This window comes from Lonchura striata, chromosome 3 (genome assembly GCF_046129695.1).
Source record: "Lonchura striata isolate bLonStr1 chromosome 3, bLonStr1.mat, whole genome shotgun sequence".
NCBI classification, from domain to species: Eukaryota; Metazoa; Chordata; class Aves; order Passeriformes; family Estrildidae; genus Lonchura; species Lonchura striata.
In genome coordinates this window covers 22,418,245-22,446,035 of record NC_134605.1, presented here as the reverse complement: position 1 = coordinate 22,446,035, position 27,791 = coordinate 22,418,245, and the positions used below count along the sequence as shown (strand labels likewise).

Here is a 27,791-nt window from a genome sequence, read left to right as displayed (position 1 = left end):
TAGACATTTCAGAGACATTGAAATTTATTTGTGCCTGGGAAGGTTTGTTTTGTCCCTTTGTTTGGAAAGGAAAAGAAAATTTGCAGAATAGAGTGCAGTCAGAGGGGACTTGTGCTCTGAACTGCTGGAAAGGAACGGGGCAATCTTGGAGAAACTGACTGTTACAGGGCCCAAGCTGATCACACAGGATTGTGGATCCTGCAGACAACTGGACACACGTGATCAGGTGCTCCCAAAGTCAAAGAACCTTCAGCTTTATTTGGGGAGAAAGTTTGTTGTAATAACACATTGATGAGAACAGTGTTCCAATGTCACATAAGTTTGTTCAGTGTTCTCTGTCCAGACTTACTTGGAACAGTGAAATAATCTTATTATCTCCAGCTGCAACAGCCAAATCCAGCGCTGAGTACCCTGCTGCATTCCTCTTTTGTATACTTGCATTGCAGCTGTAAATACAGAACACATTGATTTTAAACTGCTTAGATTCAGTGCAAGTGACTGCACTTAGTGATTAAGTGGCTTGTAGGTGAATGTTGATGTGGAATAACTTTGGAATTTCTGGATGCTCCTTCCTGCAGGGACACGGGGCAGGCTCTGGCCTCCAGTAGTGCCCAGCAGGTCTGCAGCTGAGCTGGAGGCCCAGCCACAGTACCTACCATAACAGGGCTCGGATGCACTCCTCTCCCTCCAGTCCCAGCAGAACTGCCTCATGGAGAGCTGTGTTGTTCTGCCTGCACAGGAGGAATGAGCAATGCACTTATTACCTAAGGAAACCTAGCAAATAAAACTTGGGAAAATGAATAGGAGGATACAGAACACACTAGAAGTATGGCAGGCTCTGGTGATGTTTATCATATTATGTTGAAGTGGGTGGGGGAAGGAAGTGAATAAAACAGCAGCTATTATAACAGAAGTTAGGAGAAATCTTCAAAGCTGGCAATGGGAAGAGGGAGTGTGGATACTGTCCTTGAAAGGAGCATATTTGTGGAGGAGAGGTGGGTCATGTGAGATTTTTATCAGTAAAGCTTGGAAAGATCCGAGGCAGAGGATCAGAGCTCACTTACGGCCCTGACTGCTGGTCAATGTCTGCCCCTTTCTGCACCAGAGGGGAGATGGCTCCTGTGTGCTTGTTCAGGACAGCAACTGTGAGGGCAGGGCGCTCCTCCTCGCCCAGGGAATTGGGGTCAGCTCCCTGGAACACAGCAGAGGCAAAGAGGGCTGCTAGGACCATACAGATTCTTCAGCTTCAACCTTGCTTTTGTATTATGCCAGTTCAAGTTGGCAAATGGGCTTCATTTGCCCAAATACTCAATACTGAGAGAGGTTCAAAGTGTGTTGTTTTGCTTTCCTCTGAAAATGTTTGTCATCTCCTTAAAGCCAGAGTAAATGTGTGTTAACCAAATCAGTTCCCAGAGCAGAAACAGAGATTATGCTTGCTTTTGCTATACAGAGGACTTGATCCTAAATTATAAAACTAATACCTTGTTTTTTTGTTTGGCTTTGGCAAACCCAGAGAAGACTGCCTAATGCACTCACCAAATAGAAATTTGGGGAAAACATTTATAAATGTAAAACAGGCCCTATCTTCTCTAAAATGCTCTTGCAATCTGAAGATTGGTATTGCAGGGTTGTTGCCTCCTAATCATCAAGATGAAGTTGCATTCCAGGCTAATATTCATGCAGTAAACAGCTAAAAAGTTGAAAAAGGAAACCTCAGCAAGTGTTACTTACATCATTGAGCAATTGCTCTATGAAGGTGATTCTTCCTTTCCCAGTTCGACCCAGTTCATCCAGCAGCTGTCTAGACTCTGGCTGTGGAGACACACAACAGCCAGGGACATTTTACACAGGGAAAATACAAGTGGGCCAGACCCTGCCTTGGAATGAAAGTGCAAAATGCTCACATGAATTTGATGTATCTGAGCCTCTTGTTACTAATCCCTGACTTCTTTGGAAATGTCTTTCTGAACCTGAGCAAGTGTTGGGTAATGCTGGCTAATATCTCACTCCTGAGGTCTTCATTCAGCAAGTGTGTCTGCAAATGATTCACTTTATGTCAATGCAGCTCTCCAGGGCTGTACAAAGATCTGCTCAGCACAGTAAAATTAAACATGGCTACATGTTTAGGAATAAAGTTTGAAGCTTCCAGAGCTTGTGGAAATAGTTTGTTTTAAAAATGTGCATGTTTTGCCTCCATGAAATTAGTTTACTAAATCTTAACAAACAAACAACTAAATCTAAAACCTTTTCCTTTTATTTCTTCCCAGCTTTCAACCTTTTCTCATTTTGAAAGCTCAGTCACTTGACCAAGCATTTTTATCTCTGGACTCATATCACAGAGCACTGTATCTTCTCCCACCTGTTGAGTTGGCTGACTGATACAAGCTCAGATTGAAATCGTTCATGTCATTACTGACAATCCCTTTAGTAGACAGTTCTTTCAGGAAACATGGTCTCTAGTGAAAGTAAATTCTTGCTTCTTGTATTAAACCAGGCCTCTATGTTGTAAAGTCAAGGAAAGATGACAATGCCTCCATATGTTGCTTCTGAAAAGAATCTCTAAGAGAATTGCTGCAGCAGTCCTTAGGCCTAATGCAGTGTCAAAATTGAATGGGTTCAAAATGAGAGAAAAAAATCTAATTAAACTCCTAGTAGAAAAACAAATTAGTTATTTTCAGTTCTGAACTAAATGTCAGTTACCAATGTTTAGGTTTTATATTAAGTTGGACTTTTATCCCCTGCCTCAGTCAGGGTTAAAACCTTTATATTTTAACGCCTGGATGCCCTCCTTCATGTTAGTGCTGCTCTAGAAATCTTTTTTCCTGAATTTGCAGAAGATACTTACAGAGGGCTTACATTCCTGTCCCATGAGTGTTCTTGACTTGGTTCTATTTATTTTGCCTCTTGAATAGAAAAGATTATGATCACCTCTGCCTACCAGAAAGGAAAACAAGTGTTAATTCAAAGCAAAGTCAGTATCCTAACTAGAAATTGTAGGAGAGATCTGGAAATAATTTATCCAAAATCAAAGCAGTATTTATCAGTTTTCCACATGAGAAAGTGATTAAATACTTGTTGCAGTATAAACTGGTTTTAGCAAAAGGTTTGCACAGCTCCCAGTGCAGTGACTGCCTCTTGCCAAGCCTCAGACTGGAAGCACAAAGTGGTTGAAACTTGCATGTGAATCAATATGTTAAATTATGCTATAAAAATTCCTGAATTGTAATACTGACTTTACAACTGGATGATTTAATGAAAACCTAAGTCCAATATGAGATGCCCAAAATGCTGAGCTGTTACTGACACCAGTGGGAGATTGCAGTTAAACAACATCTCTGAATTAATATATTTCATGATTTCTCATCTCTGCCAAATACACCAGATCTGACAGTGCCTGGCAGAGCTCAGAAGTAGAGATAATATTGATATGGTTTCTGTTGTAAAAGATTGTGTGAAACATCTAAAGTTTTAATGTTATAATAAAAACACTGCTGTGACCTGTGGCTGCAGTTCACTGGTCTCCTCAGCTCGCAAGGGATGAAGTTCCCAGGAGTTTTTGAGAGAGTCTGTACATTGCTTAAATCTCAGTTTGGACATATTTTGAGACTTAAAAAAGATCAACTTAAATAGGCACAGAATGTTTGCCTGCCTTTGCGTCTAAGCTTCCAAGTACTACTTTTGTATTCCTGAGTGCTCTATTTATGGTCTAAGACAGGGAGAAAAACTCACCAAAATTAGTCTGACTGCCATCCTGTCCATCTGTGGCTTCTGTTCCAGCACTCAGGTAATCCTTGCTGAACTTCACTGCTTTGTTAGCATGAATATCCTGTAGAATCATCAAATGCAGGCAGTTACTAAGATTATCATGTAATGCTGCTATAATCTTAGTGGCACATGTTGCATATAAGAAAATATGTAGGCTCTGAATATCAGTGTCAAATTACCACAAGCCATTATCATACGTAATTGAACTCTGTCTGTTTTGAGGCAAAATTATATAGCAATTTTTTCTGAACTTTGTGTTAGATATTTCTTTTGAATTAGGAAAAAAAATCAGTACAACCTCAATTAATGAAATTAAGATTCTCATCAAATTAAAGTGTTTCTACCACTTGAGGAATTTCACTTCTGAAATTATGTGATACAGTTTTCCAGGTCTCATATGGCAAGGTAAACTTTCCAAGATTCCACACAAGAGACACAGTCTGAATTTTGGATTTTTGAAATGGTAGATTTTCATCTTGAAAAGCTGGAAATGTATATGTTGTGATTTTTGGAACATGGTAATTCCTGAGATAGACATTTCAGATTTTGAATAGAATTAATAGGAGCTCTGACAAAAGGTATCTCCAAACTATTGGAAATTACTAAGCTTAGTATTTAAGAGCACACTTTCCAGGGTGAAGAAAAGCAGGATCTGAGATCAAAAGCTAAGGGGTGCTAGAATCATTAGACAACATCAGCTGAAAGAAGAAAGTTAATACTAATAGCAAATTAACAAAATGTGAGATGATAGCAACATAACCATGAAGTCTGACTTAATCAGATAAGGATACCTGTTCATCTAGCTCCAACAGAGAAATAAAAAGATTCTTTTCTCTGAAGAGATAAGTTAACACCCTCAGAACAAAAGTATTTATTCTTTAGACCTGTATTTAAAATATATCAGCATTACATTGCTCTAGTGACAGCTTTAGACCAGCTGCCTCTCAACAGGCCCCATCTCATGAACTGACCTTGTTAACAGCAGCGAAATTCAATGTAATAGTGACTTCATAGTCATCTTCAGAGACGGTGGCATAATTGATCTAGAAGGAAAGAACAGCCATTAGTATATCTTAGCAAAAAAACCCCCACAGAAGTACTTTAAAGAATAATTCTTGCTGATGGTGATGGTGTTTCTTGTGCAGCCAATGCACAAGATATGTAGCCTTTGCCTCCTTGTGATATTGTACCAACACTTCCCATGTCAATGAGAAACAGGCAGGTGTGTTTTGAGTAACTGGAAATTTCACAACAACTGAAACACCAAATGAATCCAAAACTGTAATAAGGCTGCATTTCATGGAAGTTCAGGCATTCTCCACTGAGATTTTGTAGCTGCATAAAAGGCTGTGTTGTTCTTGGGACTCCCAGACCCAGGAGAACTGGTGGCTGCTTTAGGCATACCAGTCTGGGGAAGACAGTCTGTATTAAAACTTTGGTATCTTTGTGTATCCATTCCTTGAGACAGTACTGCTGGAAACAAGTCTATGGAAGCCATACAAAAATGAGTGCACAGGGGATTATAAAGAAGTGGAATGAAGATTATATTGCAGCTGATTGAGAATTTTGAGGTAAGGTTGATTTTATTTCTAATCCACATGAAAAATTGAAAAAGCAGCATTAAACTCAGTTGGCATCTGCTTTGAACTATTTCTGTTACTTCTGGGGGCACTGCTTTTAAGACAATAAACTGACAAAAGGCCAAGAAGCAGCAGGAATAGCCTTCCCTAGGCAATTTTATATTCTTCAGGCCTTATCCTTTTCAATCGTCTAGCAGAGGAAACAAGTTGCAATGGACTGTACCTCAGTTCTATTAAGCAGTTTTTCTCTTATGGTTGCACTGTAGCTTCTGAAGATCCTGGTGGACAATAGGTCTCAGTGAATATAGAAATCAGGTACAAAGTATCTGCTGGAGTATCTACTCCTCAGGAAGGAGTCCTAGAAGGTTTCCACCTTCTTACTATCTAAAAGCAGCTGAGCAAAGGGTTTCTCACTCCCCTTACAGCTCTTGGGTGAGAATAGGAATTGCCATTGGGAAAAAAGAAGAAAAAAGTCTTCAGGAAAAGACCAACCAAAAAATGGAACAACAAAATGAGACAAATCACACACACAGACGGATCTACATCTAAAGAAAAGGGAGACATTTATTTTTCCAGTGTTTATGCAGCATAAACACTGGAAAAATAAAAGTTTATTGCAGCAGCAATAATGTTTTTATGACACTCCATAGGAATATACCACTCACAAGCTTCTTCCTACCTTTCCCATTTGAGGTTCTCCAATCAGTGTTCTGAATTCAAGGTTGTTCTGGGCATAGCTTCGTGCATGAGCACAAACATGATCCAGCTGTTTTCTCCAGTAACCTGTTCACAGGGAGTTAAGCAGGAGAAAAATCCTTAAAATGTGATTAACATTCCTTCTAGTCAAGTGATGGGAGATTTAAAAGATATCACAGTTTCACTGAGATTAAAAAAAAAATCTGTAGAAAATTCATCAAATCAAGAAAATGAGAAGGAAGTTATACCCTAAAAAGCCAGGTGAAACACTGTTTAGTCTATAGTCACAATTCATCCTTAGGGCCCTCTATTGACCACAAAGCCTTGTCTTGGAATGATTCTTAAGAATCAAAACTGGTTCTGTGTGAAGGGAAAAAATCTCACCCCATTCTATATCATAACAAAAGAAGTAGAATATTACAATTAAGCAATTATGTGCTATTGATCTGTTTTTTAGTTGATTTTGCATAACTGACAGGGAACAATAATCCAAATCTGAAAACTGCAAACACAGAAACTCAGGATATACAACATTTTGGTCTGTGTAAATTATCCTCCAAGTGAATTCCTTTCAATTTTATATGTGAGAGAATATTAAAAGCTTAAGCATTCCTGCTCTTTTGCCTGTCAGGATCTCTGGGAGAGAGTCAGCATTCCTTTAAGCTGATAGAACGCACAAAACATGAGGTGCTGATTGTGCCTGGATTAAAAACTCATCTTAAGCTGTTTAGAGCTTTTACACCTCCTGTCCAGGCAATTCCAGAGCTACATTTTATTTTCATCAGAGGAAAAAACAAACTGACTTCTTCTCATTTTTAACTGATTGTTTTCAGGATCTGGCTAATTTTCCTTTTTAGCATCCACAAGGTAAATACAGAGCATGATTCATTTTATTGTAAATAAACTGTGTAGGCTTGGTAACCTCATTTAACTTACACAATGCAGCTGCTCTGACCTTATCCTTTCCTTCATGTTAAGTGAAGCTTAAAACAGTGAGAAGAGACTAAGCCAGAAGGCAAGTGCTGCTCTGGCTTTTACAAGATAAGGCAAGGGCACAAGGAGTTTTGTGCTTGGAAGACTCAAGGTTGACAAATGATGGTATGATAAACTAAACCAACAAATCTTACTTGTTAATCAGCTTTAAATGAATAGAAAATGAAGCAATCACAGAAAAACATAAATTGCTCCCTGCTGTGGTCTCATGCAAAAACTAATACAAGCTGAAAGCAGCATTCAAAACATCTGAAATAGACTACTTGGTGAGTGATCTCTCCCTAGAAGTCAGTATTATTTGCAATAAAGTGGTTCATAACTAGCCCAGATCCCCAGATATTATTTGAAAAAATCCAGATGGTTAGGAACATATTCTTGCATGGTTGATAGTCTATTAGAGCTTGAAGGATTTTTAGCAGCATTGATGGAATACCTGGATCCATGCTGCCAATAGTAGATTATACCTATATCACACTGCTTTAACCTTTGTTACAGTAGAAAAGGGAAATTCTTTGTAAAATTTACCTGGTAAATGTCTTGGTTTCTGTTCAAAACAGACTGAAAGTACAACAAAAAAAGAAATGCAGTATACACCAGAGGATTACTGTTTTGGTGCTGCTGTTGTTTGCCTCTTTCTTAACTGTTTAATATTTTTTTTAATCTTCACACATAAAAAGAAGGTTAGTTAATAGTTGATATGGTCAAGAAATAATAACCACCACCATGTTATTTAATTGCTTGTATTTAAAAACTTTAATATCAAATGTCTGATCCTATTTTGATTGAAGAAATAATTGTCATATTTGGCATATATAAACAAGATTTTCCTGGGTGATACACATGGTCTTGTTGATACAGATAAGTTTCAAGCCATGTATACAACTCAGCATGAAATTACCATAAGAGACATTTACTGATTTATGGGATGAAATGAGCTCCTCAGTCCTTGGCAGGATCTAAAGGAGAATACATTACACGGTGCAACTTCAACAGTTATCTCAGCTAAGTGGATAAAAATGAAAATAATTCAAAAGAATCTCAGAATTCCTGCCCAACATTTCCCAGTGAGCAGTTCTCACTCACAAGTCAAGAGCTGTACTTCTGACAGAGATCTACAAATATTCAGTGTGACTTCGCTTTTTTCTTGGCACCATTAGGGGCCAATCCTTTCTTATCTCTGACTAAATTAAGCTCCCTGGCATGTTGAGTCAAGTATTGTATTTCCTACAGTGATGCCTAAGAAAACATGTCACATTTCAGAGGAAGAGAGGAGGAAAACAGATTTTCCCAGTGATTATTTTAAGAATCAGAGTCCATCTGAATACAGACACCCAGAGTCAAAAGAGAAATTTCTAACATTCATTAGCAACTTTTACTACCCAACAGAAAATTAATTCTGGTAACAGCTGAGGGGTTGATTGCTGAAGAGAGCTAGATGAGAAAGTAGATCCAAAAGAGTAACTGCTCCTCTAAACCAGAGTTTGGTGCTGTAATAATTTAAAATTAACTCTTTCTATGGATTGCCCAGCTGGACTGCCCTGTGAGATTAAAGACAATTTTGCCCACTGAGCCATTTATTAGATCCCTAATTAATACTGATGGGTTGTCTTCAAGGGTTTGGGATCCAGAAAGCTGAAGATTTCTCAGGATTGCAAAACTAAAAATGGCAAGCATTTAATGACAGCAAACAGCCAAGTGATTCCACAAAGTGACCACAAAACTTGCTGTGAAAGAAAGTTGTCTGCACTACTGATACTGCTCCTACTGTAGTCTGTGAGAGGAAAACCTCTTCAATGAGTGGTTTCATAATCCTATTGAGAATCCCTTCCTCTAGTTTAGTTTTCTTTGCTTCTGAAGCTTCTATAATTTATTCCACAACAGCACCCCAAACAAGTTCCTCACGTAGACAAGCTTCATCATATTTTCAAGAGCTCTGATCCCCTGCGTCCCAGAGTTTTGTTTATCAATATCTCTGCTGGTGCCATCACGGCTATACCTGAAGTTCACATGGCAGGGGCTGGGGTGAGTGCTGGGAACTGGGAGCTGTTCAGTGGTTTCCAATTCAAATACAAGACACCTGCTTCCAGTCCTGTGGGATCTGAAGAAATCAAACTGCTACCAAATCAGTAAGGCTGCACAGGGCTCAGTAACCCAAATTTTGCTATTGCTGATTGCTTTATTGTAGCTATTGGTGGAGATCAGCGATTGAATTCAAAGGCAGTGCATTTACAAGTGACTGATGGAAACACAGACTTGTAAAGATGTAAATCAGTGTCCTATAGATGCCACATTTCATAAACTATAATATTAAAAAAAAAAAAAAAAGAAGCAAGGTTATAAATTGTTTAGAAGTAATAAAATTAGAACTTCTAACCTTTTCCAGGACTAATGGCTGTCAGGAGAGGCTTATGATCACTCATCTTTTCCACCTTTTCTTTTTGTGAAATCAGCTCAAGTGCTTTCTTTTCCAACAGTTTGCTGGATGGGTAAAAAAGTCCAATGGTTTGGGTTCCTTTATCTTCTCTTTCTGTTAGTTCTGCCCTTGATTTGGGCAGGGAAACAGGACAAGTTTTCCAGGCAACCCCTGCCTGTGGGGGGTGGAGGAGAAGGGAAAATGTAAGTAATATAGATATCATTCAATGGCTTACAAACATAACTAACCAGAACACCAAATTGTAAGGGAATGAAAAAGCTAGCAGGAAGAATAATTAGCAATTTTAAAATTTTAATTACCAATCTGTAAGAACAATGCAACTTATCACAAATATTCAAGAAAAATCCAAATTCTTCACGATTGCCAGGGGATGTATATGCTTCTGTAGGGCAAAAGCTGGCCTTGCTAAGTATTGGGCTCTTTCTTAAAACAGTTTAAAAACAATTACTACATTTGTGTGAAAGAATACCTTGTATCAGCAGACCACAAATCACAGCTAATAAGAGAAAACTACTTGAAGAGCTAAGACTTTTGAAAGGCTGACTGTTTCTCACTTTGCCATTTACAAGAGGCTGGATGGAGGCCTTGGGCTAAGGCTGATTTTCAGCAGAAAGCAAAATAAACATTTTTTCCCTCCTTGTGCTCCCAGCCCACAGCATTGTCCCAAGGAAATGAATGGAGTTGTGCTGATCCATACCCCCACTGGAGCAGCCTCTCAGCTGATTTCAAACCTGGCTTTGTAACATTGTGTGTCCTACCTGAGAGGACCCCAGGGAGTCCCCACGTTCCATGGGACTGCCAGGAGAGCTCTGTCTGGATGGGGGCTCTATGTAGACACCACAGAACACGCAGAATCGAGCATAGGGCTGGTTGGTGGTACCACACTTGGAACAAGAAAAGTAGGATGGAGGAGGTCCAGGCTGGAAAGTTCAATGCAACATTTGTCACTAGAGAAACACAGGATGAATGACTAAGGAATGGTAAGAGCAGAGGAATGAATTTAAAAAGAAGTAAAGTACCACCCTGAGTGCCCTAATACAGTACAGGACTAATGGTTATTTATGCATATAGGAGAGTGTTTCAAATTTTATATGCATTCAACTCACAGAGAGTAAATTTTCCATAAGTGTGATCTTAGATAGAAGCACTGTAAAAGGGGAAATTGTTTACATTGATTGTAGTTCTACTGAGCAGCAGATAAGTACTTGTCCTTACTGAAGTTAAGGAGGCCTTCAGTCAAAACAATTGCATGCATCATCTCATATCTGGTAATTGCCTGTATAGGTGATTAGAACTCAGAGCTGTTATAAGAAAACTTGCATTGCCTCACCCTATACTTTAACCTTTGATGGTTAAGTTACTTTGCCTGAGCACAGGGCTGTTGCATCTCAGCTGATGCAATGATCTGGTGCTTGTTGACCCATAATAATTTGTTTGCAACTCCAAACCCTCAGGTCACTGACTGATGTGGGGTCAGGATGTCTTCTAAGTTCAATTTTCTGTACACAATCCTCTATGCTCTAAGCAAGTATCTGGATCATAACAGTGTTTACTGACTGGCAGGAGTTTTGCACAGAGAAGTGTGCCGTTGCTGCAGAGAAGCAGCCCCAGGTGTGTCCCCACAGGCAGCAGGACAGACCTTGGCCCCACACCAGGCGCAGAAGCGTGCGTCGCTCTGGTTGACGCCATTGCACTTGAAGCACCGAGCCGTCTCCCTTTGCTGGCCCTGCAGAGATGGGCAGGAGTCTCCTCCAAACACAGGCTGGTTAAACAAAACAAGCATTAGGGAGAAAATGCTCCTCATGAAGGAAAGCCCACAAGCCTAGTAAGGGGAAAGCAAAGGAAAGCAAGCTGCTCTGGCAACATGAAGTAACATTCAGCCTAAAAGAATTATTACAGCTTAGAATGAACCACAGAGTGACTTGGAACTAACCTGCAATTTTCATTACAAAACCATGGTAAAATGTAGCATTAATTAATTTGAAAATATTTTTAGCAGAATTAGCACTAAAAAATAAAAACCTTATCAATGGTGTGCTTTTAAACTGAGTATTTATTAATAGGACCCTATATATAAGTACAGATGAAATTAAGATAGAGGCTTCTCTACTGACAAACTTGCATTTTCAAATCCAACACACAGTTTTCCGTGTACCTTTCTTTTTAGTGATATAGCAGGGAGAATGTGTTCAGGCAGAGTTTCCTCACAGTTTGGAATTTGCTGCATAAATATTTTTTGCATTCTTTTGCCTTGTGCAAAATATATATTACCCAACTTTTCTACAATTAACTTATATGAGTAAGCAAAACAGGTTTTTCATCTGAAACTTAAGTGCAGATCCCAGTTAGGACAAACAGGACTTAAAAATGTTTTGTCAGGTTTTGCCTTAAGGCTTATGTAGTTTATTTTCTCTACAAGTCAGGAATATGGATAGGGGACAGAACCCAAGGAAAATTATTTTGATTACACCATAACAGCAAGTAAGCAAACACAAAACAGCCCTGTTTTAATCTGTGGCCTGCACTGCAATTTGAACAATGTAATTTGGGAGTTCATTGGAAAATAAAATTTAGAAAAACACAAGTCTAAGTATGCTCTAAATATAAATTATTTAATAGTCATTAATAATGATATCAGCATTATTAATATTATTAAAATATTATTCTTATAACTAATTAATCACTATTATTAGCAATTTTTCTGATTACTATTAATAATTCTTAGTAAGCATTTAACTTTCTCAGCTAATACAGGTCTCACATTCAAGTCACTGCCTAACTACATATGCAGTTCCACATTATCTCCACACATATCTGCATTCTCACATTCAAGTCACTGCCTAACTACATATGCAGTTCCACATTATCTCCACACATATCTGCATTCAGTGATACAGCCAAACCTACATTTATCTTAGTTAAGTACAGAATCCTACTGAAATTCACTTTGAAATTACACTTATGTGGCTATACAAAAGACTTTTGCCTCTAGCTACAGACAGTTTTAGAACTTAGGATGTTAATCATTATAATCAGAAGATTTTAACTTGCAAACAATTATTATCTATCATTTTTGTATTTGCCACAACCCGAAGAAGTGAAATGTACCAGGCATTTTTCATACAAGGTTTTTTCAGAACTGAAAATAAATTTTTACTAAGGAATCAAGCTAAACAGGGAATTGAAACAGAGCAATTTTAGGGGTAATATTTCAGTGCTTTTCTCACCTCTGTGCAGAGTCACAGCCAAATACAAGCATGGTAGCTGTATGCATGTAGGAGAAGCAGCAAGTGGAGATAAGAAAAATAATGTAAAAGTGGAGATATGAAAAATAATGCAAAGGCATATTCTGTTTTCAGAAAATAACTGAAATCAGTGTGAATGATGCTCCTGGTGTATTCACTCAACTTTTCTATTGCATCTGAAAGTAATCTGGACACAAACAAGAGTCTTGGAGTCAAGACTACCCATTTTCTAAGAGCCTTCTGAGCTTTCTCAGTGGCATTCACAATCCTGACTTCCATGCCATGTCAGAAACTTGAAGGTCCATGAGACACTTATGTTTAGCTGGACATTTGTGGTGGAGCTTCTGTGGGAGGACTGGGCTTAAATATGACACTGGGGAGAGAATCTCTGCTTCGGTAACACAGGGATATGGGAACATGACTTCAGTTTTCCAGAGATAAAGGATGTTCTGCTGTGGTTTGATTCACCCAGTGTGATTTAAATCTTACCATCTGTACTTCAGGCAGTTTGCTCTCACAAGTTACACAGTGTTTGTGGTGAAGAGGATTTCCTGTGCCACACACCTGACAAATGACTTTGCCCTTTTAAACAGAGAGAAAATGCATTTCACATAGTATTTGAAAACTATCAACAAAAAGACAAAGAAGACTTGATCTTACAAAATGCTGTGGTTATTCAGCCTTGCAGAAAGAGGATATCCATCAAATCTGGGCTGTTTCACACTTTAGTTAGGCCATGCTGCCTCTCATCTATGGGGACTATTTTTTTAAAATTATGGTACAGTTTCCTCAGGATATTCAGTATCAGTATCTCCAGGTCTTTGTATACTCTGGTTTCAGTTTGCTCAGTCATTATACTCACAAAAAAAAAACAGCCTAGTATCTGCATAGACAATTATTAACAATAATATAATACCACAGTACTCTGAGGTGCCTTAAAAGACCTCTGAGTTGACCCTGGCTGAAGACCAGGTGCCCACCAAAGCCACTCTATTCTCCCCTCCTGGGGAGAATAGCTGGACAGAGAAGAGAAAACATAATGAAAGGCTCATGAGTTTAAGGGCAGGAATAGATCACTCACTGATTACTGTCAGGGGTAAAACAGACTCATCTTGGGCAAATTTACTGAATTTATTACCAATCAAATCAGAGTATGAAAATGAGGAATCAAACCAAATCTCAAAGAACACCTTTCCCCCACTCCTTTCTCCTTCCTGGACTTAACTTTCCTCCTGATTCTCTGTCTCCTGCCCTCCCCAGCAGCACAGGGAAATGGAGGTTAAGGTCAGCTCATCACACACATTGCCTCTGCTGCTCCTTCCTTCTCAAGGGAAGTATGTCCATGTCTTTCTTGTACTGGGGAACCTTTAATCCCTTTTTCCATTCAAGCTATTTTAAATCCCGCTAACTCTTAAAGCTGTCCATAATGTAATTATACAAAGTGAGGCTGGATCAAAATATTTGTAATGAAGTCACCTGTTAAAAAAATGCATGCCAGGAGTTAAATCACTATTTTGTTTTACTTATTCTCACTTACCTTTACGCAGATGTTGTTTTGGGGCTGCAGCTGTGGAGCTATTGGTGCCTCACAGATAATGCAAATGGGTGTATTCATTGGCACAAGATGTTTGCATTCAAGGCACAGTGCCATCTGAAGGAAAAGCCACATCACAGTTATGTTAAGAACCACAATGAGATCATTAAGATTATTAATTATCATTAAGATTTCAGTATTTTCCTAGCTGGAGTCTACATCAGCAGCAATATCACTGGAAACATAGAAATTGACAGCAACTGATGCTGATATTGATCCTTAAAGATCAAAGGATCATATTGAGAAAATATTAAGACATCTGGAAAGAGAATGTCAGAAAGGTACTAAGGTAATTTTCAATAAAATGAAAAAGATATTATAAAATACAGTAGGACTGGCAAGGTGCTGTGGGAACCTGTGAGAAAGCTTTCTTTCTGTTTCCAAGAGTAAAATTACAATCCTGTTATTCCATTGTCACCCACTTCATACAGGTAATTGAAATTCTCCTAATTATGAACCTAATCTAAGGAGGTGGTGAATCTCGGTCCATTACTTAAAACTACATACAGCATTGCCCAGACCAGACAACTCTCTGATGATACAGGGAGGGAAACACACCACTGAGTTGTTAGATCAAGTTATGATCTCTTAGGAAGAGCTTAGGGAAGACAGTTACACACACCACTCCAAAAACTTGGTGCATATGCCCACACATGCCACCATTTAAAGTTTCAGGACTGGTACTGTTTCCTGATATAGGAAAATAATTTCCTGATATAGGCAAATGTTCTTTGTTTTCCTTATTATTTCCTTATTAGAATACATAGCCCTTGAAGAAATCTATGGTCGATTTCACCCATTGTTGGAGAATTTCACTGGGTGCAGTGCTAAAGGTATTGAGCAGAACAAAGCAATTAGAGCAGAACTTTGAAACAAAGGTGTGAGTAGTTAACAGGTTTGCCAACACTGACTGTGTAATTTGCAGAGGCTGCTGCTCTCTCCAATAGAGTGGATTGTGTGTGGATTGCTAGGATGTTTTGCTGACCTGTGTTCCTTCGGGGACTGGGAAGCGCTGGACTGGCACAGGGGGGAGAGGAGATCCACATTTCTGGCAGAAGTGAGCCAAGGGCTCAGACAGGCGAGGGGCAGAACAATGTGCACATCTGAAAATAAGAGCAAACTGCCTGAGCTTGGTTTAGTATTTCACTGCTGCATAATAATGAATAATCTGCAATTGGCTGTGACAGGACTTAGGCCACTGACTTCCCAGCTGTGGTGGGACACCAGACCACCCCAACATCCCTGATACAGAGTTCTGAACTCTAAACAGTTTTGCAAGGTAGAAAGCTCTCTGGCTACTATACCTTCCTCCTCATTATGGGAGGTAAACAGGTCTCTGACAGGCAGTCTGTGTCAGGCCTCACTGCTGCACCATGGGGAGCCACTGATGTCGATCACACAACTTTTTCAATACTGATAAGCATTAATGTTCTGTGAGACTACTCCAGTGAGAAGTGTTCACCTACAGCACTGAGGGTATATTACCATTTGAAAAGACAGGTTTTTTTTTAAGGGATGATAAGGCAGCTGATAACAGACAGTTGAAAACTACATTTAAGAAACAGTCCTATCTAGATTACAGATAGATATATAATATTTATTATTATTTCAAAGTCCTATCTAGATTATACTCTGCAGCTATGAGCCAGTGTCTGTCTTTGCCTTCCTAATTTTTATAGAAGCCCACAGTATTATCAGCTTGGTTGCAAAAGTATCAGATGTTTTCAAAAGGACAAGTATATTAAAAGGAGAAGCCACTTACTTAAGGAAATCTGTTTTACTTTGGATCCTTGACACCTGTGTGCTTGCTGAGCTTTTCTGGCTAGTCACTGCAGAGGAACTTGCAAACTGAAACAGAGGTAATTCTTTATGTTTTAGTAAGGAAATATTTCCAAAATGCATATAGAAATATAAAAATCATCTACAGATGTAATTTGAAATAAGTTGCACTGAAATGCACTACTTTGAGGAGTACTTATTATCCTTGATTCCCCCATTAGCTACATAGCTTCTTCTAATAAAAATAAATCAATGCCTTGCTATGTACTTCCACCACAACATTACTGAATATTGAGTTTTCAATATTAACTTGCCAACAAACAGCACTAAGTATTTGCTAACTGCAGATTCAGGAATGCATTAGGAAAGAATTAATAGGAATGCAGTCAGTGTTGATTTCCTTTGCCTGGTTTTGTCCATATTGACAACTGTGTCCTGCTTTGGGCATTCCCATTCTAGTGGATCACTACCAATGCATTTAAATCAGGACTGTAGAATCCAGGCAAAGTCATTACTAGCTGAGAGAGATCACCAATCTTCACCTCCTTTTTTTAGACCTCTGTCCTGATGACAGCCTTGCACAACTTTCGCCTAGCCCTCTGCTCACCTGCAATGACTCCACTGGTTGTGCTGAAGTGGATTTCTCTCTGTGCTTTGCAGCTCCCAAACCACTGGCAAGGAGCTGAGGTCCTTGAGGGGACCTGTGAGAAGGCCTGTCTGTTTCCAAGATTAAAATTACAATCCTGTTATTCCACTGTCACCCACTTCATGCAGTTAATAGATATCTAAACAGGAATGTTACATACTCTCACTAAGCATAATCAAAAACATATTTGGCATGCACATTTTGGGTTCAAATAAGCTGCATAGAATCACAGGAAATTAAACTAGGAGAACCCCCACACTTCTCTGACAGAGCTTACTTTTGTATTTTAATTTATTTACAGTTTTCTTCCTTCCTGCATGAAGGAAGAAAAATCCCAGCTCCTAAGAGTAAACTAATGAGTAAACATTAATACAGTTACCTGCTCTAAAACAGTCCCATTGCTGTTGCCAAGGAATAAGAGACTTTATCTACAGAGAAAATCTGGGTGAAGCTTTCATTTCTGCTCAGTGTATTTATTTTGGAATCTTGCTGCAAGCAAACATCAGTAAAGAAACTCTGTAAAGGATTTGCAATCCCATCAATTTAACAGCATCTTCTGGCACAAAGGGAAATACAGACAGGGCTTTGGTGTGTTGCTGAGAAATGATTGATGTTTTAATATGTTTTTAAGAAGTCATGTGAAATGTATGCAAAGTAAATTCTGTTCTCTATTTGCAGTGTTGAGCAATCAAAACTGGAATTTCCACAGGATGCTCTGTCTTCTGAGAGGATTTTAAAATTACCCACATTTTACAAGCAAAACAAGAGGGAAACTCTTTGCAACTTTCTGCTAGAATAGAAGACTATCTCAGTTTTATGAAGTGATACTTACCTTGAAGGTCTTGGGATGTTTCATCCCAGGCAGGCTTGATTTCCACATTCAGTCTATTCTTCTTAGGTTTTGTAGTAAATGTTCCACCTTCCTTATTCTAAAATGTAATTCCATTTGAATTACAAATACATTTTTTTGCTTTTGCTCTCATCCTCTCCTGCTATAGTTATTTGTTAAAATTTTAAAAGTACATGTTTAAGGTATTTATTTTCAATGCAAGCATGCGAAAAGCTTAATTTTAATATTACAGAAAGGACCAAAGCAGCAAAGATGGGCAAACAGAGAAAATTATATATGTGAATAAAACTGGCAGTCAAAGCTTAATCTCTAAGTAATATCATATATACAACATTTTACAATCACACAAGGGGTTACAATTTCCAAAACTTACCTGTGTGGCTATATCTTTTAGGAAATTCTTGTCATCATCTTCAACCGGGAAAAGGATGTTTGGTTGCTGGTACTCTACCACAAACACCTTTGTCACAATTGAACTCTCCCTGTAGTCCCTGAAAATCAATATTCCCACAGCTAAGAATCCAACACAGACCTGTATGCTGCAACATGAAAATCACTGATGGATGTGGCTTATTAGGTGGAACATCCCTTCCAAGCTTTTATTTATATCATTATAGTGAATCTATGAAAATGTCTTAATATAAACAGACTGCAAATAAGTGTTAGTCTAGGCAGTGATGGCAAGAAAATAAATATAAGCCTAGGTTTTGAGTGTTATATAATGTTGTTGTATTGCAGTGCAGCCACAAGCACAGGCTGACTGCAGGTGCTGCTAACAGGGAACAGCAGACACAAATCTCCAAGTGGAGTGGAAGTTCCTGCTCCCTTGGAAATAAAAGATAATGCAATACAGTACAGACAGAGAAATGATGTGTCCTTTCTCTGTCTCTAAGCATGAAGTTATTTCTGACAAAGTCAGTGGCAGTGCAGCAAAATCCAGTTTTCTTTTCGTGTATTGTATTTTTGCTTCAACCAACGTTGTATACTTAAGCTGTGAGGTTCGGCATTCTGTGATCCTTTGGGAGAAGCTAAACAAATTCCTGGGAAAACCAGCTTCTATAAATCCACTGAACCACTGGATGACCCCAGAAACACCAGCCTGGTTTCTCTGGTGTTTCTGATGGTCACACTCCAAAGGATGAGCTCTCAGTACATCACCTCCTCACCCACAGCCTCCAGGATCACTGGACACTCTGAGTCCAGGAGAAAACACCCAAGAGGTTATCCAATCACACAAACACTTGATGGATAAAAATTATCCTGAGAAAGCCAACTCAGTGCTATTCACGAGTTTGCAAACTGCCTGGGGAAAGGCTAATCTCTCACTTGCAGGGTATGGAACGCTTTAGACAACACAAGCTGTGACAGGGATGTCTGTCCCTTGCCAAAAATAAACCAAAACAGGATACTCACTTTGTAACTGCCAGGGCTTTAACTATTATTTTCCCCACTGGTAATATGATAGGACCCTTATACTCCAAAGTGTTATGTGGTCCATAGCCAGGTTTCCTAATGAGTTCTGGTTTGCTTCCATCTAAAGTGTAATAAATAGAGGCCTCAGGTGTATCTGAAAGAAACAGAAAAAGTAATTCCTCAGACTGTAGGCAACCTTGGAAAAACAAATTACTCACTACAGTGCTTGATTTTGCTCACATAAAGAAAATAAAGTAGTTCCATAAGAGACCAAATATTTGGGATCAAAACTGTTTCTTCCATGAAATATCAGTTATTCAACAAAAGCAATTTCATTATAAGCAATATTTCTGACAGAAAAGTATCTGTAAAACGATTTTGCACACAAACATTGCAGCAGCTTGTCCATTCCAACAACAGAAAGGGTATTTTCTGCCACAGCAAAAGGTGATAATTCAAAAACTGTAACGACAATGTTGGGAGTGAGCCTGGCACATGATTCTTTCAAGAACTGTTTTTGCCGTCAAAGCCAAATGCAACAGCTTAAAAGTTTGGCCTTGGAAGCAATTAAGACTGCTACACATATGTCAGTAATGTTGTTGCGATAAATAAAATTACATGCAAGTGTATCTGGTGCATCAAACCTGTTAGTTAACTTTTTAAGTTCCTTAATGAAATGCATGCTACAAAAATCATGACTAAATATGAAAAAAGTATAAATGCCAAATATTTCAAATGGACACATAAGTACAGGTTTGAGGTGGAGTTAAAGCTCTTGTGCATACCTGATTTTATTTCTATGAGAGTATTTGTGTCTATTTCCCGTTGAGCTTTCCCTGGAGGTGGGATTCGAAGTGGGATGATCTGAGGAGCTGAGACAGAGCCAGCTGTCATTTTTCTCAGCAGTGATCTTTAAAATAGAAAAGTAAAAAGGCAGACAATCATTTAACTAAAAAGAAGAATGCACTGAGAAACAGTCATTTAGCATGACTCCTGGTCTTCATTTGTTTCTCTTAAAAGAGAGAAAACTGGATTCTTTAAACCATCCTGTGACTGTGATTCTGTGTGTTTGAGCTAGAACAGCTCCAGCACCTCATGTCAGTGATACATGGAAGGAGTAAGGGACAGGAATCTCCACCCTCACCATGTCATATGTGAAACCAGCCTCGTCCCACTATGGCCACCTGAGTACAGCATGCCCTGGAAAGGACTAAAGAAAAACAGCTGTTTCTTAAGCTTATGCCAGATATCATGTGGATCCAGAATATATCCATGAAAACCTGATTTATCCTGATATACATAGTCATTATCATGGCATGTAATTCAAGAGTGAAAAATTGCATTTGGATACAATGACATTTTACAAAACAAAGATATGTACTCCAGATCTTGGGAATTGATACTCAGGGCCAGGAAACACGTCTGTGCTACAAGGATTTGGTTTTGTCACCACCTCCAGGGCTCCAGAAACAGCTCTGATGCTACTCATCAATGCAGGAGTGAGGGACACTCCCCACCCTCTTTGGGCAATCTGTTCCACCTTTACAGGGCGAGGGTGAACCTTTCCCGTGCAAGTGCGGCACTTCCCGTGTCCCAGATTCTCCCTGTCGCCTCCTGTCTCATTTTCGGGCACCCCGGAGCAGAGCCTGGTCCATCCCCTGACACACACCACCAAGCACGGGCGATCAGCTCTCCCCGACCCGAGCGGGCGTTCAGCCTTCCCCTCACGCCCTTGGCACACCCAGGCTCCGCTCCAGCCTTTTGGGATCGCATCCCTGGCGGGACGCACCGCCACCCCGCCCGCTCCCCGCCGCTCCAGGGCGCGGCCTCACAGCTCTGCCCGCTCCACCGCCGGCGTGCGGCCCTGCTCGCCCGCCGCTCCGTTTCCAGGGACGCCGCCGCCGCCGTGGCGCGGCGCTGACGTCATCTCGGCGCGCCGGAGCCCGCGGTGCCATGGCGGAGGTGAAGGTGAAGCCGGAGGTGCCCGATCCCATGGACATCGAGAGCAGGTGCTGGTGGCTGTGTGAAGGCCGCAGAGGACGGGTTTTGGGGCTGGGGGAAGCAGGCGTGGCGGGGCGTTGTCGTTCAGGACCTTTGTGGGGTGGTTCGACGCTCGAGTGTTAACCAGGAAATGGATGCTGGAGGAGAGGGTTGTTAGGGGCACGGGGAGCTTCGTGCTGGGAGGTGCTTAGGGGGCAGTGAGGGTTGGGTCAGGTCACTTTCGGCTGTCCCGGAGTTTTTCTGGTCTTGGAAAGGGAAACGGTGCACAGGGATTGGTGCCGAGCTCCCTCAAGAAGTAATTGATGGATACTTTTCCCCGGAGTTGCTCTTGTCACCCTCTTCCATCCTGACTCCAGTACGGTTTGGATGCAGCAGAACATGGCTTTTAAAGTCGCTTCTCTCCTCCTGCAGGATCATTGAACTCTGCCACCAGTTCCCCCATGGCATCACGGACCAGGTGATCCAGAATGACATGCCTCACATGGAAGCCCAGCAGAGAGCTGTGGCCATCAACAGGCTGCTCTCCATGGTAGGGACAGCCCGCCTTCCTCATCTTCCTCAGCACACACATAACCACAGGCCCATTAGGGATGGGGAGGGTCAGGAACTGTTTGTTATTTCTGATAGCTGATGATAAGTGGAAATTTGTCAGGGGAAAAAAATATCCTCAAGGCTGTTACTGTTTCCAGTGGTTAGAAACATTAGTTTTTATTTTTCTTTATTTAGTTGACATTAAACAATGGTTTTGCTCTAGAATTTCAGAATATTTTTCTAAAATACCCTCTGAAACAAGCTGTTTGAAGGAAAGTAAATGCATTGTGCCCATCTCTCCTAGGGGCAGCTGGACCTTCTGAGGAGCAGTGCAGGTCTCCTGTACAGAATCAAAGATTCCCAAAATGCAAGGTAAGTCTGTGTCTGCTGGGTAAGTATGTTTGGAACACAATTCCTGTTTAAAACAAATGAAACTTCAATTATTGTTTTAAACAAATCAAACTTCTTTCAAATTTTGGACCTTTCAAAAATCCTGGTGTCTGTCTTGTTTTACAGTAAGATGAAAGGTTCTGACAATCAAGAGAAGCTGGTTTACCAAATCATAGAGGACGCAGGCAACAAAGGTACTTTAAATTATGATTGTGAATGGTACTAACTTTGTTTGCTTATGGGACCATTTCTGTCCAAAGTCACAAATGCTTGCTCAGACAATACAAATATAAAATCTAATGCCCCATACCTGCTTGTTTCCTAATCTCTTCCATTTCTTCCCTTTTGCTGGGAGTGGCAGACAAGCAACCCAAGCAGTGTTCTGATGTGACTTTTGGTTGGTATATGTGGAAACAAATGGTTTCTTCTATTTATTTTTGTTCACTTCTCTGTTTTTTAACAGGTATTTGGAGCAGGGACATTAGGTACAAAAGCAATCTGCCTTTAACAGAGATCAACAAGATACTGAAAAACTTGGAAAGCAAGAAACTAATTAAAGCAGTTAAATCTGTGGCAGTGAGTATTTTGTGACTCTCTTTGTAACAATTTCAAACATCTGCTTCATGTTTTGTATGCTTGTAACAGGGGCCTGGGGACAGAGAAACCTCATTTTACCTCCAGCTTTCTCTTTGGCTGTGCACCAGTGTTTGACTCTGTACCTTTAGTGTGCAGGTTTGAGGTGCAGCAGATACTGGCTCCACAGGTCAGCTTCTCTGCTGTCTTCACTTACGTGGTTCTCACTGGGTCTGGTAAAGCAGGTGTGGGTGGAGAAGTTGGACATAGCAAAGCAGTGGCTTTTTTGTGTTCATGTGAAAATGCTGGGTTCATCTAGTCTTCCAACACTATGTTTTAAAATGATTAGGAATCAAAATGAGTTGATCTTCTCTTTATCTCTGTGTTACCTGAGGGACAAACAGGTTCAGGATACCTGGAGTCAGGTGGCTTGCTGTGCCTTAGGTATAAGAGTAATAAACCTCTTTTGCAGATTATCTGGATACAAGTCCTTCCTTATGAAGGAAGGAATTGTTGAGAGCTGCACATCTCCCTCCCACAGGCATCCAAGAAGAAGGTCTATATGCTGTATAACCTGCAGCCCGATCGCTCCGTCACTGGGGGGGCCTGGTACAGTGACCAGGACTTCGAGTCTGAGTTTGTGGAGGTGTTAAACCAACAGTGTTTTAAGTTTCTGCAGAGTAAGGTACGTGCCAAAGTCACCCGCCATTTGTTTTGTAAACAGGTGCCAAGCAAGGCTTAGGTTTTCCATAAGGGTTGGCCATTATTGCAGCTAGATTGGCAAATCTCTGCTGGACTATTATTTTTGTCACAGTAGGTGGAATAGTGTTGTATTTAATGATGGGTACTTTTCCACCCTGGGCAAGGAGGGAAGCCTTTTATCCCTGAGGTCCAATGACAGCCTATCCTAGATAACCCAAAATTGTGTACTCCTTATCTTCTGTGTGCCAGCCTGCCCAAGAGTATTACTGTCCCTAAGACAAACAACCCAGGAAAGAGGAACTTGTGTGTTTTATCCTGGAAGGGAGGTGCAGGATCCCTTTAGAAACGGGAAATCATGGGGGGAGTGCGTTTGTTCTTCCTGGGTGCCCGAGGGGATTGCCTGGGGCGGAGCTCCAAGTCGATACCCGAGAAGCTGCTCCAGAGGGAATTTTGCAATACCTTTTCCAGCCGAGGAGGAGTCAGGTCGTCTCTCCACGATTTTCCAGCACCTGTCGTTTGTTTGTCCAGGAGGGGGCAGATCTGCAACTTGCCGGAAGTTTTTTCCAGCTTTTTTGGCAGCATAGGAGCCTTTTGGCCAAAAATTGTTTTAAATAAAATTATCCAAGTTTGGTTTTGTCCCTCTCCCCCCCCCAATTGTTGTTCATGGAAGTTCAGGAACTGCAGAGGCCGTTAGCTTTTATTTAGTATTTTTTCCCCTTTCTATCTTCTCTCATTTTGTCTCTTATTGGTGGAAGAAGATTGGTTAAAACTAAAGGGGAGATAACTCATTTTGGAGTCTCCACCCCGTATAATTGTCTTAAACTAGGACACAAACCAGGCAGCAAACACCAGAGGACCAAAAAATGTAGGAAAAGCCACTGTAGTTTCTGCAGGGCACCCCATTTTTGAGAGGGTGTAAGGCAGCAGTTAGTGAGGTGGTTCTGCCTAGAAGACAATTGCCCCTAGTCTAAATTGTCCCTGGTTCATTAAATATGTCTGCAGATTCTAGCATGTGTCTATTCCATTACAATATATTTTTAATTGGCTCTAGGTACAGCAGAAACTTTTTTTTGTCAACAAAATGCCAAATGCTGGTATTCCTTCATATTAATCTGAATGACAGTGTAAATTTTATGTCATTTATTATAAAATTGTATTTGATTGTGCACTGCATTGTGCACTGAAGAACGTGGCTTTAAATGCTAAACATGTCCCAGAAATGGAAAACAAATTTTGGTTTTGAGTCTGCCTGAAACTGAACTAGGAAGGGGACTCTTGGCAGTGAGTGCTGACTAAGTAACTTTGCTTTTTCTCAGGCAGAGGCAGCTCGAGACAGCAAACAGAACCCCATGATACAGAGGAACAGCTCATTTGCCTCATCCCACGAGGTGTGGAAATACATCTGTGAACTGGGCATCAGTAAGGTCAGAACAGATTAATCTCACTACTATTCTAATTGGCAGTGCATGATTTGCTCTAGGAGCTGGGTACTGCACACTTGCTGGAGTTCTCCTAAGTGTCTTAGCACCCCACAGCTTGTGTAGTGGAGGTGAGCTTTGTGGCTTCATTGCTTTTTGGGGGCATACCAGGATAGCTTCTGCATGTGGGTTTTCAAAAATGTGTAAAAGAATTAGCATTCACATCCTTGTTAACTGTCTTGGCTGGTTTAGATTTCATAATTTCTTCTAGGTTTACTTATGTACTTCAAGGAATTTTAGGGGAGGGAGAAAAAGAAGGGGAAAATTACCCCACCTTTACTGGTCACCATCAACAAGTATATCTTTAGCAGTCTTGTATTTTTCTTCTTTCACAATTTTTTTTTGCAAAACTGGAACTGTATTGTGCTAGGCTGGTGGAGACATCTCAGGTGCACAGGGAAGTTATTTTTGGTAAGACCAAGGCTAGTGCAAATCAGAAGTGCTCAGGAGGTAGGAGATAGTAGTATTTTTTTTTTTTTTTGCATATGCACACCAGTGAGTCTGGTGTCTTTTTCTGGACTAGGTTAGAACTCTATGGTGTTTGGTCCTTTTCTCCTTGCAGGACTAACTGGCATGCATCTTTCCTAACATCTATTTCACAAATTGTTTCTTAGGTAGAGTTATCAATGGAAGACATTGAGACCATCTTGAATACTCTGATCTATGATGGCAAAGTGGAGATGACCATTATTGCTGCCAAGGAGGGGACAGTGGGCAGTGTGGATGGGCAGATGAGGCTGTACAGAGCTGTTAGTCCTCTCATCCAGCCCACTGGATTGGTCAGGACACCCTGTGGACTCTGCCCTGTGAGTAACTAATTCTGTGTATCATTAGTGGTGCATGCAGCTCTTGAACACAGGCCTGCAGTGGCCAGATGGCACATGGCAAGTTCTGCCCACGAGTCAGCCTCGGGGCTAAGCCAGCTGTGCTTAAAAGCTTTCTGTGAGGCCTTAGCTGTGGTGTAATAAGCTCTGGATTTGGTCTGAACACCTGCTCTGCCGGGTGTTCTCCACTTACAGTCTGTCTCTTTACTGGACTGTATGTGAAAGGGTGCTGTCAAGTGTAGCCTTATTATATTTCTTATCCCAGGTTTGCCTGTGTTTTTATCAAGCTAAATTATTTCTGTCTAGCTTTTGGTCTCTCCTCCCTGGCCTGTGAACTGACTTGTAGGTGAAACTTCCCAGTATGATCCTTTGTGGTGGGATCTGTTTTTCTCTTTTCCCTCAGAGCTGCCATAAGACTTCATAGGTTTTGGCCTCTGTTAGGCTTATGCTGATCTTCTGGGAAAGAAGCAGAAAACATGGGAGCATGTTACACACAGCAAGCACCATCCAACTTGACGTAATTACTCTGCTGACACAGGGCTTTCTTTTGCAGGTTTTTGATGATTGTCATGAAGGTGGTGAGATTTCTCCATCAAACTGTATTTATATGACAGAGTGGTTGGAGTTTTAAAGTGAAAGAAAACCGTAAACTGGATTCATCCTTCACAGCCAAAGTGACAAAGCAGCTTGCTTTTTTTTAAAAGCGGACTTTTAAATTTGTAAGCAACTTCAGGAAATGGAATGACAAAACAGCAATGTATCAGTTGTGTGAACTATCCTGGGAGTGGACTGGAAGTGGAGTCAGTGCTGAAGATCAAGGCTGAAGTGGAAATGTAGATCCATTCTTCAACCAAAGTTGGAGATGACAACTAAGGTGGTTAACAAAACAGATTTCTAAGCGACAGTTCAAAATAAAGCTCAAACGAGGTTGAGACATTTTAGTCTTAACATTTATCAGTCCCTCACAGCTGATCAGAAAAACTTGCAACAAGTGGTACCAAGAATGAGATCCCAAATTTTGCTTTCAGATTAATGCTGCTGATGGATGCTTAAGTTCTAAAGCTGACACTTTTCTCCCATGATAGCTTCCATCTATTTGAAGACTATGAATCTGATGTGGGAAAGATTGTGAATATGTCAGACAGACACTGAATATGTCAAACACTTATTGGTTGTTTATTATCTTTCTTACCTGCTTATTTATCATTAAATTCCTGATTTTTCTTATGTACATCTCTGTTTCATTTCCTGTGTTTCTGCCTGGTGATGCATCTGCTGTATTTATTCCTTCATCATCAAATTTCTGGTGGTGTGTTTTGCAGCTGTGTCACATACATGGATGGCTCCGCTGAAATTTTGAGTAGAGGTGTTCTGGGAAGATATGTTTTCCACAAGAGAAAGGGTTCCTCTGGCCTGATGATACAGAGAAAATTTCTATAGATTCCAGCATCCAGAGAAACAGAGGGCTGGAATGGCACACTAGGAGGCAGGGTGGGGTGCACAGGGGCTGTGCACAGACAGGCTGGCCCCTGTACCACTTGCTGCCTGTGGCTTCAGCTGGCTCTGGCCAGGGTGGATCTCTCCACAATACTCAGTATCTTTACAATGCTCTGCCAGCAATGGGGAACAATCTGGAGGTCAAGCACAACACAGGGCTTGTTGCATTTGGCTATTTTCAAGTGTGCCTGGCTGAAAACAAGCCCTTTGGACAATGTGTTGGGAGGGTGGTGGGAAAGTACCTCTGTGGCTGAGTTAGCAGCAGCCTGGGTAACCTGACAGAGGGTTAATGTAGATTTTGGAACAGTTTACCTCATAAGGGTAATACTTTACATCAGCATTTTCAATGCTATCCAGGAGTTTGCACTAAGAGCAGTCTGGATCACATACGAAAGTGTTCAAATCTTGCTTGATTTCCACTTCCCTTACAGCATGGCGGACAGAGGCTAATGAGGGTGCCTTATGAAGAATAAAAAAAGCTCCCATGGCTCCTGTCCATGCAGGGAGGGTATGGATGCAGAGGCAAAGGCTGCTTGTGTGGGAGCAGCTGAGCGTGTACTGGAGCAAACAATGAGCACCTGATAAGCTGGCAAGTCCATGGAAGGACTCTGATTGTCCCAGCGAGGTGAGCACCTTCAGCAGGCTCTCCTTTTGCTGCAGTGTTGTCTCCAGGTGAAAGGGATGCATATCTCTACAGAGGCAGAAGGGCTCTTAGGAAAGAGATGTGGGGGTGAAATGGTTGGAGCTTCATTCTCCCTCTGCCCCCTTTAACTACTCAGCACAGAGAAGCCAAGGGGAAA

The 27,791-nt window shown here is 40.7% G+C and overlaps 2 protein-coding genes across 9 annotated transcripts; one reads left to right on the top strand and one right to left on the bottom strand.

The window, feature by feature from the left end:
- Window positions 1-6: 6 nt before the first annotated feature.
- On the bottom strand, window positions 7-20,911 carry DZANK1 (double zinc ribbon and ankyrin repeat domains 1). Of its 8 annotated transcripts, XM_021540241.2 has the most exons (22): window positions 20,828-20,911; window positions 19,781-19,905; window positions 18,996-19,149; window positions 17,956-18,073; window positions 17,565-17,661; window positions 16,694-16,803; window positions 16,070-16,155; window positions 15,293-15,410; window positions 14,251-14,364; window positions 13,203-13,295; window positions 11,108-11,230; window positions 10,227-10,388; window positions 9,409-9,622; window positions 6,025-6,128; window positions 4,737-4,808; window positions 3,730-3,826; window positions 2,846-2,934; window positions 1,732-1,812; window positions 1,065-1,192; window positions 657-731; window positions 350-446; window positions 7-253 (listed from the first exon to the last, which is right to left on the bottom strand). In XM_021540241.2, the coding sequence occupies exons 2-22, from the start codon at window positions 19,887-19,889 to the stop codon at window positions 239-241; spliced, it is 2,256 nt and encodes a 751-aa protein (XP_021395916.2). In that variant the 5' UTR covers window positions 19,890-19,905; window positions 20,828-20,911; the 3' UTR covers window positions 7-238. The 8 variants fall into 8 exon arrangements, 7 of the variants coding, with proteins under 7 accessions (XP_021395916.2, XP_077638071.1, XP_077638072.1 ...); XM_077781945.1 differs by having other exon boundaries at window positions 7-446; XM_077781946.1 differs by lacking the exon at window positions 20,828-20,911 and adding an exon at window positions 20,665-20,760 and having other exon boundaries at window positions 7-446.
- A 15-nt stretch (window positions 20,912-20,926) lies between these two features.
- On the top strand, window positions 20,927-26,725 carry POLR3F (RNA polymerase III subunit F). The gene is made up of 9 exons (XM_021540236.2): window positions 20,927-21,004; window positions 21,408-21,525; window positions 21,832-21,899; window positions 22,044-22,111; window positions 22,381-22,493; window positions 23,032-23,175; window positions 24,509-24,616; window positions 25,285-25,476; window positions 26,048-26,725. Exons 1-9 carry the CDS (start codon window positions 20,949-20,951, stop codon window positions 26,123-26,125), a joined length of 945 nt encoding a protein of 314 aa, XP_021395911.1. The 5' UTR covers window positions 20,927-20,948; the 3' UTR covers window positions 26,126-26,725.
- Window positions 26,726-27,791: the final 1,066 nt, after the last annotated feature.

Coding starts and splice junctions, on each gene's coding strand:
- DZANK1 (XM_077781945.1), bottom strand. CDS start 19,889: ATGACAGCTGGCTCTGTCTCAGCTCCTCAGATCATCCCACTTCGAATC. Junction 13,296..14,250: donor AAAACAACATCTGCGTAAAG/GTAAGTGAGAAT, acceptor TCTGTTTAAAAG/GGCAAAGTCATTTGTCAGGT. Junction 447..656: donor TGCATCCGAGCCCTGTTATG/GTAGGTACTGTG, acceptor CTGTATTTACAG/CTGCAATGCAAGTATACAAA.
- POLR3F (XM_021540236.2), top strand. CDS start 20,949: ATGGCGGAGGTGAAGGTGAAGCCGGAGGTGCCCGATCCCATGGACATC. Junction 22,112..22,380: donor AGAGGACGCAGGCAACAAAG/GTACTTTAAATT, acceptor GTTTTTTAACAG/GTATTTGGAGCAGGGACATT. Junction 22,494..23,031: donor AAGCAGTTAAATCTGTGGCA/GTGAGTATTTTG, acceptor TCCCTCCCACAG/GCATCCAAGAAGAAGGTCTA.